Source organism: Dromaius novaehollandiae, chromosome 2 (assembly GCF_036370855.1).
Source record: "Dromaius novaehollandiae isolate bDroNov1 chromosome 2, bDroNov1.hap1, whole genome shotgun sequence".
NCBI classification, from domain to species: domain Eukaryota; kingdom Metazoa; phylum Chordata; class Aves; order Casuariiformes; family Dromaiidae; genus Dromaius; species Dromaius novaehollandiae.
Genome location: NC_088099.1, coordinates 103,036,953 through 103,051,867, shown reverse-complemented (window position 1 = coordinate 103,051,867; position 14,915 = coordinate 103,036,953). Strand labels below are relative to the sequence as shown.

General features: G+C 41.9%; 1 protein-coding gene across 19 annotated transcripts in view; it reads right to left on the bottom strand.

Moving 5' to 3' along the window:
• The window catches only part of F13A1 (coagulation factor XIII A chain), a 309,393-nt gene that overhangs the window by 18,603 nt on the left and 275,875 nt on the right, over positions 1-14,915 (bottom strand). For all 19 annotated transcript variants that reach the window (XM_064507070.1, XM_064507071.1, XM_064507078.1 and 16 more), the window contains 3 exons: positions 10,777-10,884; positions 7,884-8,058; positions 3,980-4,118 (listed from right to left, as the gene is read on the bottom strand). In XM_064507070.1, the coding sequence (XP_064363140.1) occupies positions 3,980-4,118; positions 7,884-8,058; positions 10,777-10,884 (422 nt within the window). The remainder of the gene's footprint in view (positions 1-3,979; positions 4,119-7,883; positions 8,059-10,776; positions 10,885-14,915) is intronic.

Sequence of the window (14,915 nt, the reverse complement as noted above, 5' to 3'; positions counted from 1 at the left end):
AGTCCTTGTATTCTACAGCAAGCCTGAGACATTAAGGAAAGCAAGAATGGCTATACCGATCAATGTAGTGACCATTAAATATTTACAGAGATAATTACGAACAGACTAAACAAAGTGATGGGGAAATTAATAAAAGATGGCCAGGTGGGGTTTATGCCTGGAAGACAATTTAAGAAGGGTACTTCATATTGCTTATGAGACAGGCACATGCTGGAACCAGCTGCTGCCCTTTCATTAGCTAATGAGCTCGGGCATTGGGATTGAGAGAGACACCGATAACATTAGGAGAAATGTGAGCTGGAAGTGAATGGGAGGGCAGAGGGCTCAGAAGGGCTTGCTCTGCAGGCCTGGACATGGATGATCCCACTCAGGGCCTGCTGACTTCAAGCAAGTTTCTGCTTAGTTACTGACGTCGGTCTGCTCAGCCCTCACAGTAGGAGCTAGTCTTGATTCCCATCCAAGAGAAATATTCCTTAAGTGTCTTTATATCATCATTAAGAAAGACAAGGAGGACAAAGTAAGGGGACAGAGCCAGTACTGATGGGCCCAAATCCAGCCAGCTTTATAAAAATAACTTTTTGCAAAGTCTGTAATTTTGTATATGTGTTTTGTTGTCAGTTTCCTATCCTGAGGGAGAAAATGTTCTTTAATAAAAATAAATAAATGTCAGAGAGCATTCAGAGGGACCCCACACTCAGAGATTGATTGGACTAAAAATCCTGGCTCCAAGTATCCCTGAAGTCTGAGGGTATTTGAAATCTGAAGACTTAACAGCTCCAGCAGTTCGAGGCAATAGAAATGATATATTAATAAAGAAAAAGAGCTCTGCTTCCAGTTTGCAGGAGATTATAAAGAAAAGTGAGAAATACATTTAAAAAATCATTATAAATACCTTGAACTTGTCCTTTTAAAAAAATAGAAAGGAAAGCAGCATTAAAAATAAAATCAAGGTTAAGATACAAGCCATTTAAGGTCTGCATGTGGACTACCATGGAGTGTTACAGAGAAATGGAGAAACAGGACAGAGAGGAGAAATGAAAAGAGGTGTATGATGTATTAACTTATGCCCAAAGGGTTATGTGCACCATGTACTAATAAATACACCAGGAGGATAAAGGGATGGACAAGAGACTTCAAAAAGTAATCAAGCCAAAGAAAAGTGAACATAGCATGGGAGGGTGAGATGCTGGATTCTTCAGCTGATGTGAAGTTGCATATGGATTTAATGGAGCAAGGACCATTTGGGAATCTGTCCCTGCCCTAGACAAATGGAAAAATACAGGATTGAATTGAGAAGAATTGGGAAATAGCTGGGAAATGGAGGAGTGGAGAATTAAAACAAAATGCCAAAAGTAGGTAAGACTTGTTTCCTGGATCAGGTTAGGCAAAGGGAAAGGGAAGAAATGACAAGACAGCAGAAAGTCTGAAGTACTGCAGTGATCCATTACTGGGCATATATGGTCTGAACAATGAGGCATCCATTAGTTAAATCGTGTTTCACATCAGTGATAGGCAGAGGTGGTTTCAGCGGAGTGATCATTTCTTTACATCTGAGCCACAGATGGATCAGCCCCATGGAGCTATGCTGTTGTTCTGCTGTCACATAGACCAGATGCAGCTTAGCAAGTGGGGAACCCCCAAGGATCCTGAGAGGAGGGAACAAGGCAAATAGTAGGACCACAACCTCGAACTTCAGAAGAGCAGGCTTTGGCACATTCAGGGACCTGCTTGGAAGAAGCCCATGGGATATGGTCCTGGAGAGAAGAGGGGCTCGGGAGAGCTGATTAGTTTTCAAGCATCACCTTTCTCCAAGAAGGGTCCATCCCAACAAACAGGAAATCAAGCAGAAGTGGCATGAGGCCTGCATGGATAAACAAGGAGCTCCTGACTAATCTCAGACATAAAAAGAAAGTGCACAAGAGGTGGAAGCAGGGACAGGTGACTCCAGAGGAACAAAGAGACTCCAGCATGCAGGGATGGGGTTAGGAAAGCCACCTGGAGTTGAATATGGTGAGGCATGAGAGGTGCAATAAGAAAGGCTTCAACATATCTATCAGCAGCAAAAGGAAGATCAGGTATAATGTGGCCCTTCTGTTGAATGGGGCAGGGAACCTGCTGACAAAGGACATGGAAAAGGCTGGGGTACTCGATGTCTTCTTCAGCTTGTTTTTTTCTGCTAAAAGCAGTGGATATTGTTTACCTTTAATACCATCTCCAGTAACATCCTTATCAGCAAACTGATGAAGAATGGACAAGTTAAGTAGACAGAGAGGTGGACTGAAAACTGGCTAAACTGCAGGACTCTAAGGCTTGTGATCAGTGGCATTGTCCAGCTGGAGGCCAGTCAGTAGTGGTGTACCCCGGTAGTCAATACTGTGGCCAAAATTTAACCTCTTCATTAAAGACCTGGATGATGGCACAGAGTGCACCCTCAGCAAGTTTGCAGATGATGGAAAACTGGGAGGAGTGGCTGATACACCAGAAGGCTGTGCTGCCATTCAGAGGGACCTTGACAGGCTGGAGAAATGAGCAGAGAGGGACTTTATGAAGTTCAATAAAGGGAAATGCCAAGTCCTGCCCCTGGGGAGGAATATCCCCATGCGCCAGTACAGGCTGGGGGCCAACCAGCTGGAAAATAGCTTTGCAGAGAAGGACCTGGGAGTCCTGGTGAACAAGAAGTTGACCATGACCCAGCAATGGGCCTTGGTGGCAAAGAAGGCCAACAGCCTCTTGGGCTACATTAGGAAGGGCATCACCAACAGGTGGAGGGAGGTGGTCTTTCCCTTCTGCTTTGCCCTAATTAGCTCAAATCTGGAGTGCTGTGTCCAGTTCTGAGCTCCCCAGTACAGGAGCCATGGACTTACTGGAGTAAGTCCAGCAAGGGGCCACAAAGATGATGAAGGGAGCGGAGCATCTGTCATTTGAGGAGAGGCTGAGAGAGCTGGGATTGTTCAGCCTGGAAGAGAAAAGGCTCAGGGGAGATCTTATCCATGTGTATAAATACCTGATGGTGGAGATAAAGAAGACAGAGCCAGTGGTTGCCAGTAACGGGACAAGAGACAATGGCACAAGTTTAAATAAAGGAAATTCCATTTAAACATAAGAAAAAAATTCTTTATTGTGAAGGTAGTCAAACACTGGAACAGGTTGCCCAGAGAGGCTATGTAGTCTCCATCCCCAGAGATATTAAAAAAAATAACTAGGCACAATCCTGAGCAATCTGCTCTAGCCAACCCTACTTTGATCAGGGGGGTTGGACAGGACAGTCTCCAGAGGCCTCTTCCCACCTAAACTATTCTGTGATTCCAAGATTCAGGTTTCAAATGTAAATTAACCTAGTTGTTTTTCTTAGAAACTCACATAGACTCCAAAGTTTGACTCCTTTCCTTTGGTAACAGGTTATAGAAATCACATAAGAGGTTACAGGAACATGTTCAGTCATTTCATCCACCATAGAATGGATTTATTCCAGTTTTAATATAAAGACTTCTAGAGATTAAGTTGTTAATGAAACATGCTGATGAGCAGGTATGCTGATGAAATGAAGGTATTATTGACAAAAATCAGGTATATTAACACTGAATAGGACAAGTATCTCCTAAATATGGGAGGTCAGGTGCAGAGGACACATTCAATGCTTCACTCTGAGGAGGAGAGGCTTGAAGCCCAATAACCCACAGATAATTTCTGCTGAACAGCACATGAAATCAATATGTGCTACACTTCTCATGCCAGACAGGAGACTGTAAAAGTTTGAGGAGAAAGTTACAGAACTATCTTCTTCAAAAATAATATATAGAGTCCATTTGTTGCTTTCTGGGGGGGGGGGGGGGGGAGGGGGTATTTTCATAAATCTCATGACAGTATTTCAATGACTTGTACAATACCTTGTCTTTTTTTTATTTTCAGCTGAAGTGGATTATTTTGAAATAGATTATTTTGAAAAGTGATGTGACACAGGAAAGCGAGGAAAACTCACCAGACAGAGTCTTTTGTAGTTTTGGTGTCCACTTTCCCTTCTTCATCCAGAAAGAAGTCTAACTGTAAATTGGCATTGTTATCATGGGCAGAAGAATAGTTGGTAATGACTCTTGCAGGTATTCCCAAGCACCTCAGAACTGTGGCAAAGAGAAAAGTGTAATGAGAAGGACAAATATTAGGAGATTGTGCTCACTCATAGATGACAGGATGAATAGAGAGAAATTATAAATAATTAGAATAAACCAGGAAAAATAGTCACTTCAACCTCCAAAATTCCTCCTGTCTGCCTCTAATATACCCTATCTGGTCCCAAAATGGTCAGCTTTCAAGATATGTAATAGTATAATGGCTTAACCTATGTTTTCATCCTCTGGCTTGCTGGAAGCAACAGATAACCAATAGTTTTAGAGTAGTCTTTCATCCTCTGGCTTGCTGGAAGCAACAGATAACCAATAGTTTTAGAGTAGTCTTTCATCCTCTGGCTTGCTGGAAGAAACAGATAACCAATAGTTTTAGAGTAGTCTTTCATAGTGACCATACTGTAGCTTTCAGGGCAAGTCTGGGTTGAATGGGTCCACTACATGACCAAACATGGTAAAAAGAAAAATAACTTTGATCTTCCAAGAAACATGAAATACACTCAGTCTCCTAGTACCAGTAAACCAGGACTGTGCTAAAATGAAGATGATTAAAAAGTGTCTTCTTTTAGTTGGTTTGGAAGTTTCCTGTTTAACAGTTGCCATCACAAGGGATCTGGAGAACACAAAGAACAAGGCAGAAACTGACTGATAACAGAGGGAGAAACTGCAGCATTAGAGAGTCTGAACAAAATGCACTACATAATTTGTATTGATTGCTAAGTATCAGTGCTTTGGAGTCAATAGTTCCTTCCAATAAAGGATCTTAAGAGGAGAATCCAACCCCCCACCCTCACACACCTCCAAAATCTCAGAACATCACAGTGTAGCTGATGACTCTTCTCCCCATGCAACAGGTGGTAAAGCTGAGAAGTGTGTAAAAGGTATGGCTACTTCTGAAGTACAGTGGTGTATCACTGGCCTTCTGCACTTGTGGTGCACTCTGAGTGACAGAAACAGACACAGAGCATGGGCCCGAGGGGAGAGTAGGGCTGTAGGGTGAGACATCATCTCAGCTTTTCCAGATGAAATATTTTCTCTCTCAGCCAAAAAAATTCCTCCTTTTTGATTTAAGAGCCAACAAGGTTCTGCTGAAAGCAGAGGGTTTGGAGGAAAAAGAAGATATTTTAGTTGAAAATCCTGTCTAAAAATAGTTCTGATGCTGCAGTGTTGAGCTGCCCTTCCTGGTACTGCTGGGTTTTGTATATTCATTAGTGTCACTACTGTGACTCTCAATAAAGAGTATTCATTCATTCATTCCAAGTTACTGGATGACAAATTATCTGGATGCATCCAATACCATATGTACCTATTGATTAAACTTAATTCAAATGTCCTCCCAGGCTTCCAGCACATGAGCCATCAGGGCTCATTGAAAATAATTTGTCTGACAATTTCAAGATTAATGACCATTTTTCAGAATGTTTTAGCATTTTTAACAGATGACTATCCAGAGCGCACAACATAGTAACCTTGGAAAGCTGGACTGGTCACATTGATAAAACACTGGCAGCTGCAAAAGACTCAAAATACAATTCAAAACAATCCTTTTAGTTCAGCATGCCTGTCCAGACCTTTGCTGTCCTCTCTTTGGAGTAGACAGCAGTCAGACATGGAGGAGGCTATGTACTAGATTAGCCACTGGACAGTATTTTAATTTCATAATGTTCAACAAACGTCATACTTCAACAAGCCTTGCAGTACTATGTGCCGGATCTCTTACTTAACTAAATTAGTCAGCAAACTGAGTCTAATTCTACCCCAGATAAATGTGCCTTTCTGTTTAACACAGTAGGCCCCAAGCCTCTGCTGTATTGCTCCAGTTTTACAATGGCCTACAGGCAAAATAATGCATAGTAGTGAGTCAGGGCCAGTGATGGGGAAGGTAAGAGAACTGGTATGTGTGTTCGCGATCTAGAAAAAAACAAATGAAGCCACTGGTAGAGAAAACCTAGTGGTGGGTGGAAGGCAGTATGAGGAACTGAATTTATAAGAGACATTTGCAAGGATGTTTTCAAACCTGTTGCATCTGGAAAGACTGTAGAGGGTCAAGTACAGACAATATGACCTCAGGGAGTGAAGAAAGTAGACGTCTCTTTAGTTTCTTGGATGTAGGCAATTGCTGATTATCCGACAGCCAAGAACAGAGTGAACTATTTAATGTGTGGAAGGACAGAACGCCTAACAGCTCCTCCTAAATGAAAACATGAACCTCTCCAGATATATGAAAGGAAAGCAGAGAAACCTGAAAGCAGAAAAACCTGTAGCTGTGAGAAGTCTGTGCCATAAGAAGGTTAGATGGTCAGAACACAGCTTTGTTTCTGAGGTTCTTGCTGTTTTGAATAGCTTTTGAACCATCTCAGGTAGCCAAAATGAGTTATGAAATTCTATTATCCAAATTGGAAGAAAATCATGCACTGAATGAAATATATGTGTGCAGAATGGCCAGAAATAAAGTGAAAATGTAGAGGTGTCCAAGGTTGCCTGAGGATGAAGAACCAGCCTTGTAACATGGCATTAATTATGCAATTTCCATGTTTGCTGCAGGAGATGAGTGATTTACATCCATCAGTTTTGTTAGAAGTACAGTGCTATTCCTCGAGAGGGTAATACATGTTACAGTGTTGAGCAAGATGGAAAGGGGACAGGGTTCATAGAGAGATTTTCTATAATTTTTTCCTCATAGCTTAAATACAAGGACCAAAGCTTAGACCTTCAGCTGTGTCTGAAAAGTACCTAATGCGAAGCAGGCTCCAAGTCTGCAGAAATGTCTACTGTGCCCCCCTGGTCCTAGGCTGATCTGCTCCCCTCCCTTGCAGTTTGATGAGTTTTAAATATCCATAGGAAGATCATTTAGGCATAAGAAAGACATTTCTTTTTAGTGTCAGTTCAGCTTCTGCTATTGGCCATTGCCATAAGCATAGGAACTGCTTGACTGACTCTGCATTGACAAAGGACAGTTGATACAAGCATTGCTTCCAAAGCCTGGTCCTCACTATCTGTACAATGCACAGCTTTTGCACTACCAGAGTCTTCCTCAACTGCTAATACTCTGTGGTGTGTCCTGCTATATAAGCAGTGTTCATCTGGGATGATGCTGTTAGCAAGCACTAGATAATAAAAAATTAAGACCCATCCAACACTGCTCTCCCTACTGGGTTTTCCAGCCTGCTATACCTCTTCTGCTGCAGCACTGGAACTGTAGTCCGAGCAAGTGTGTTTAGACTTAATCTTGTAGTGCTACACAATTCAAACACCAGGCCAGCATTTTTGTCATCGTTCTGACTCATAAATTCCAAAGAAAATGTTGGTAGTGCTCAGTAGGTAGTGCCAGGAACAACCCTTGATATGTGAGTTTTTAGCCTCTCCAGAGCAGACACACCATCATATATGTCATATTGGGCAATAGTTCTGTGTTGCAGATTTGGATAACAAGCCCCCTGTTCATCTCAAGTTTCCTAAGAGAAATGTGGTGCCTGTTGCAAGACTGGCTTTCTCTCTCCCAATCCCAGACTTACCCTCTGTGACTCACTAAATATATTTTACTGAATAAATAGTTAACAAATTTGTGTGGAAGAGCAGCCAAACTGAAGGAAATGCCAAAGTTTATTTAAAGCACGTCTATTTTAGCCACGCATTTTTAAGTATCTCTACTATTTACTCCTGAACATCACAGAGCCAGAATGTATTTTAGTTAGTTCAGCCTGAAAGCTCTATTATGTAAGAATTGCATAGCAGAGTGGAGCTCTTCTCACTAATACTTACATGTGTTGAAGACACCAGCAAAGACCCAGCACTGACCATATCTCACGGGTTGTTTAGAACTGTAATATTCCAAGAGAATGTCCACACTTCCTGTCCAGGCTGAAGGTGCAACCCCGTAAGTGTAGGTATTGTCCCAGGATCCAGCAATCACACCACTGTCATCCCTGGAATTGATCTAAAGGCAAAGGAAATGAACATTATGGGTGTCAGAGCCTGAATAATTAGGAGCTCTTTAACCTAGCAGACTAAGATGTAATGGGAGAGGCCGAATATAGCCAAGTTTAGGCTAGAAATAAGACAGAAATGTTTAATTATGAAGTTAAGAGATGAATAGGACAGTCTTGCTAAGGGCCTTGGTGGATTCTCCATCACTGAACAATTTTAATCAAAGTCAGATGCTTGAAAATAACGGTGAAATTAAATCACCACACTGAGTATCCATGTTGCCAGTTTAGTAAGTTTTATTAATGCTAACCATGTTCACTGTTAAGTATTTTTAATAAGCGTAATCACTTATACACTGAAAAGCAAGCCTCAGAAAAGTTAAACTGGATTCTTTCCCAAGATTGTTTTTCTATCAGCATCCATCCAGAGATTTTAATAAAATCACTCCTGATTTACACTGGATTTACAGTGATTACAGGCCACTGTTATTTTTAGAGTAGAATCTAATTTCTTCAGTCCAGCACATATGAAAACAAGAAGGAATTTGCTGTGTAAGTTTTCCCTTCGTAAGATTATCCAAAGTGTGAAGTTTTGCTGACTAATGGCTAAACTGATAGGCATTAACGAGTAATACATCTCCTAGCTGCAATTTGAACCAAACCAGTTGAGGCTGTGCAAAAAGCTCATTCACTCTGTACCTTTTAATTATGTTAAAGTGGAACAGCTACATGCCAGCCAAATAAATCTCAATTCTCATTTAAAAGCTTTAGGCTGGATTAACTACTGTTTTATAATTAGAAAATTGACTTCCTGTGAACCTTGGGACTGAATAAAGATAGGTATTCAGAGACATAACCAAAGGGTTAAGGGGTTGTGCCCATCTCACTGCTGTGGGAAGCATTCCAAGAAAAGAGGCACTTCAAGGACAGGACAGCATTTGATCTTTAATCTGTGCTACAGATCATCGCCCAAAGGCTCTCCTCTGGCTGCAAAGAGAGGATGAATGGAACAACTCTACCTGCCGTGCAATGTCAAGAAGCCTCAGAAGGATCTCAGCGTGGGGGCACTGGCCCCCTCTGGGAGTGCATGCTCCTCCCAGACAAGCTAAGCTGCACTTTGTGGCATTTTCAGGGAGAAAGAGAGCCCCAGTCCTCGCTCTTTGAGCTACCTTGCGCTCCTGGACAGCCACACACCAGCTTCCCACAAGCCAAAACACTGATTGTGGATTCAAAGAGGAATGTGGACAGGATGTAGACACCCTTTCATCTCTTGTTCCTGAGGTCCAGATTTCAGATGGACAAAACTCCCACCCTCCTACGGCCTAACCTTACAGATTCCTAAAGTCCGCCTACTCTGGGATTTCCAGTGTGAACTTCTCCATCTCCCTAAAGTAGTCGAGTGGCTGAAAATCTAACTAATATCTAAGGCCCCTCAGAGTTCATAAAGTGTGTTCTTCTGCCTATGGGACTTCGAGGGTCCCTTCTGGTAGGTGTTCTCTGTCCAAAGCTACCACATGTCCAGCATAAAAATGCTTGAAGGGACCCTTTCTGTCTACTGGACAAGTTATTAATGCAGCCATCCAGGTTGTAAAAGAACCACATTCAATTCTTACCTCTGTCTCAATGGATCTGAAGCCACGTTTCTGATGCCTAGGATGAAAGAACTAACCAGAAAGTTACAGGAAAAACAGAGGGGGGGGGGGGCTCTCAATCCTTCTTGCTGAAGCTGTTCTATCTAACATGGTGTTGTACAAAAATCAGCATGTGACACTATCTGAGAAGAGGTAGATCCAGCTTCAATATCATCTAAGACAGAGGGCTTATTATTTTACAGCCTGAGCAAGTGCTGTAACAGGTGGGTTAAAGGTCCATCCATCTTCAGCAGCCTTGTTTTGTGGAGACTGTTTTAGTAACTGGACTCAGAGAACAGCTAATGACACTAGCTCAATGACTAGGAAGCAGACTTCTGGGAAGCAGACAGCATGAGCTGAAATCTCCATTAGGCAGAGAAGAGGACTGAACTTCTGCCTTCCACAGTCTGGATGAATCTTCCAGCTTGAATAATAGGGATGGGGCTGCTGTGGTACCACTGCATGATGCCTGGCGTTTAACACCTGGAAAGAATGGAGGTTTGGGAAGCTGTTTCCTTACTCTTTGCTTGTGGTTATTTTAGGTGCTTCTGTATTGAGTGCAGTGAGTTTTGAGGTTCCCATTTTTAAGAGCAGAGCTCTCCCAGTGCCTTGTTCTGGGAGGCAAGGTGTCTTGGGTGGATGCCTCTGAGCTTGGCTAGATCATCAGAGGCTTATAAATCAGACACAGTGACACCCAGCCTTGCAACATTTTAGGACTTTGGGGTTAGTGCTGGAGTCTGTGTCAAGTCTCTTAATACCCTGTCTCAAGTTGTATCTGTCATACTTTTCTCACCAGTCATGGAAGGAATAGTTTTATCAGTTACCTCAGCTCAGACCACAGTGTCACAGGGAATGCTATCATGCCTGGAAGTGCAATGTCGAAAAGTGGCTTTCCTGTCAGTGAGGTATCACTCTCAGAAGGCGGCAGTGGAATGACATTAGGATTTAATCCTTAGTGGAGTGAGACTCAAGAGCTCAGAACGGACAATTGATCTGGCAGATGTTAGCGTGGGCATATCAGGGCTTAAGGGCTGTTTAAACCAGCCTGGCTTTGAATCAAGAGTCACTTCTGACACATCTTAGGCATTTATAACATACCACTGCAGAGGCAACACGACAAATTTTGATTGGGTTTCCACGCCCAGAGAGCTCCAGTTCTGCCTTGTCCATCAAGAACAGGCAAGCATCCAGAACATTTTCTTCAAACTAGATAAAAGGAAAGAGAGAAAGAGAAACATAGGGAAAGTTGAGTCACTTTTTATTCTGGAAAGCAAAGACAAAATTATTGTTCATTGTTGTTATAGTAACTGATCAGCTTCAAAATTAGCTGATCTAGTCAAATTAAATTTCTTTGTTTAAAAATACAATTTTCTTCCAGAATATTCATCCCTATTTAACAAAAAGAAGTGAGGTACTGTGAGAGAAAAGAAAGTGTCATTTTTAATTCAGTCTCCATCTGGGTTCGAAAAGGTTAAAACGGCAACACAGCCTTTCTGACAGGACATAAAATTTTATGTGATAACAAGAATATAATAGGAAGATACTATAATAATAACTACAAGAAGCTAGTCTGCTGACTAAGGACTTAATGTCCTTCACAGATTCCCAACCTGATAACTTCAGAGGACTTCTCTGACACAGCTAGTGCAATGCTGAGGATTTGACTAATAAATGGTTTTCCAAAGTTAATTTAAAGAGTCTGTATTTCAAAATAAATTTTAAATACATTTACAATTGACAAGCCAAAAACTGGTTGTATGGATTAATCCTGGTCTAGGAAATGCAGACATCAAAAAATGCCAAGTGACCTAAAGTAGTCTTCTTCAAAAATAGAGTAAAAAGGTACAGTTTCTTCGATTCAGCATGAACAAGCACAGGAATGAATTGAGGGCAGAGGTGCCTAAATAGACCAGAAACCATTGTCACAGAACTTGCCCTGCAATGTATTTCATTTTCCTTAAGAGAAATTGCATAGCAAAGGAAAATTCCTCTGTCCCCTGGAAAATGGTAGGAGACAGGGCAACGCACATTAATAAAACAAAGGTCTTCTATATACACTGAAAACACAATGTTATATTAACTTTCTAGGCTGTGATGGAAATTCTGCCAAGCTCTTCCTCTTACTATGTTACAATAGGAAGGCTTTATGTTATACATATGCAACCATTTCTTAAAGATATGATTCATACTAACAGGATTTTTGTTGTCATGTAGAGCTGAAACTAAAGCTGGGTTCATTTTGTAACTGTATCCAGCCTGGCTCAAGGTTTCTCAGCAGTTGAGGGCAATGTAGGTTTTGCCTCCTGAAGAAAGATGGCCAGAGGCCAGGACAAGCTGCTGCTTTGCTGGCCTGGGGAAAGGCAGAGGAGGAGGAGGAAGGGTAAGGCCTGGGAGCCAAAAGGGGAGCCCTGAAGAGTTGTGACCATGGCGGCTGCTGCTGTGGGAAAGCCAGGAGGGTCAGGGTGACCTCCTGAGGAGCCCACACACCCCTCGGCCTCTCTCTTATGGGCAGCAGCCAAGCTCTGGCAAAAGCAAAGATGGCAGAGGAGTCACCATTGTTTCATCGCTCTCAGCCATCTCCTGCCCAAGGAAAGCACTCTTTTTTGCCTCTGCCTAGAGCGGATCTGCCACTCACTGCTTAGGGTACTGCCACACAATGGATGCAAGCATCCTCCCAAGCAGCGCACCTTATCCTCACCCTGCTCCTTGGCTCTGTCATCCACACATGCATTACATTAATTTCTCTGAAGCAGAAGTTCACTAGTAAGTAACATTTTATTGTCTCATTGAGCAAAATTTAATTCTTGTTTGGGCAAGTAGGGAAAGTGGGTCAGTGTTTCCCAGGAAAATGACTCCGAGTATGGTACCACCCCTGAGAAGCTGAATAATTGCACAACAGACTCCAGTCCACTCCAGTGGTATGTGACTCAAATAATCTCAGGTGAATGACTGCATTGTGGAGACCCTGCCTCCTAAGAAAAATCCTCACAACACATTATATAAATCTCAGCCCCTCATACCCATCCTTCCTGCTTCAGACTAACTTTTCTTCAGGCCTCGCCCAGTGATTTATCACTTCCACTAGGATCAAAATCTGCTTTCTGCACTTCAAGTCATCAGCAGTGTCTAACACCTGAGTTAAATCAATAAGAAATTTACCCTGCAAATTAGATCTTTCGCATCTACAGTTTATGAGACACTGTCAATCTGGTCAGCAGGTACAGAAAGAGTAAGAAAGAAAGCAATTGCTATCAGTGTTGTTGCCTTCCACCTTAACATTTACAGAATAACATGAATGCCTGTGAAATAACTGGATAAACAGAAGAGATATAGGAGAAGTTGTTAAGCCTAGATGCCTTACAGTACCATAGTAGCATAGGAGACAGAGTAGCCATAATACAGCCTAAAGCTGGTTTGGTCCTTCTTCACTCTCTGGTGTTTCACAAGCTCTGAAGCAAGCTAAATCAGTTTCCAGGTCTCAATCCTGGTGTGAAAATACTATCTCTAAGATGGTGGACTAGAAACATAGCACACGTAAGGCTAAACAGCCTTGAAATGTAAGAGGAACCAGAGTAGCGGTAGGCAGCCAGGATATGTGAGTGAACTTGAGCAAGGCAGTATAAAGCAGGCATTGTCTGCTTGACACAGCTAAAATGGAAGTAAATAAATTAGATTCATGACCAAGAAACTTTGGCAGAGCCACCTGGAAAAAACTGCCAATGGAAAAGAAGGCATAAGAAAATACACAGGCAAAGAGGTTCTGTCTGCACACAAATTTGGATTGGTTATATAGCAATAGTCAGACTGGTTCTCAGTGAACATTCTCCTTTCACACTAACCTTTTTCTAAAAGGTGACCTTTAAAACCATTTAAATAAAAATAAGAGAGGGTGCATCATCTTTTGCACCAGCTGAATTAGGGCCATATTTCGTGCAGTCAATTGCAAGCAGATGTGGTCTCACTCTGCCTGTGGTCTGATCTGACCAAATGCACATGCCATAAAATTACATTTGCACTGTAGGCTACGAAGTTAACACAGCTCAGCATGTGGACATGAGCCAACTGAAGACAGCAATGAGAACTCTACTGCCCACCTGTTTAATTTTATTTTTCTCACAAGAGAAAAAAAACATGAAAAGATCAATATAACATACAACTTGCGACATTTCTCAACTGGAGAATTCTTCTGTGCCTAGATTTCTTCTAAAGCCAAATCTCCCCTGAATTCCCTTTGGGCTTTCCTGAGTGACTGGCAATTTACACATTCTAGGAAGAAAGGAATCACAGTCATGTTACAAGGAACACTTCCAGTCTATTCATTACAACCATGTTCCATTTGGTCTGTTATTTTTTCTTCCTGGGTCCACTTTTCTTGCCTTCTCTCCTTCTCAAATTAATGTCACTTATTGAAGTCGGCAGTTGCAAGATACCTGTCCCACTAGTCACCCAGGTTTGAACTGTACTTCCATTTTTAATTTACAGCCTGAGTTAAAGCTTTCAGCTGTCATGGTTCTAAGCATTTTTTAGCCTAAGAATATTACTGTGCATTAGGAAAAATAATGGTATAGCTTCCCCCAATCTATCTGTATCTCTGTATATAACCATATACCTTAAACCTCTATGATTATATATGACCTAATGCTTTTTACTTACACTATTGTACAGGGTTATATACATGCAGACAATGCACATACATGTATGATATACCCATAATATGGGCCTTGCTGCTAGCACTTTCCTCCACTCACACAAATGTTCTTAGTCCTTAACATCCAGGATTGCTGACTTCCCTCAGAAAATGAGTTAGATGCCTGTTTTTAATGGCTGGGAATTGGCTGGGTAATATCAGGAGCATCGTGTCCTCCATCTAACTGAAAGTGAGGGAACTAGAAGGAGGCTTGTTTCTCCACTGCTCTGCACTTTGTCTGTTACACCCATAAAAAATGAATGATCCCATTAAAACTCTTGCCTTGTGGTCCCCTTAGATGTACCTGCCACACTCAGTTCACACATGGGCAAGTGATAACGAAAGGTGCACAACAGCATGGGGTGAAATCAGGCCCTCCAAGTGCAGACAAAATTGGAATGAAAGCACATAACAAAGGGATATGGAACAGCCCTAACATCCCAGACAGAACTATCTCCTAATAAAAGCAAATAGATAATGCAGTTTCTCAAGGGAAGGTTGGTTTTTGTGTCAGGAAAGTGCCAGATTTGCAGAATATAAGCATCTCAGT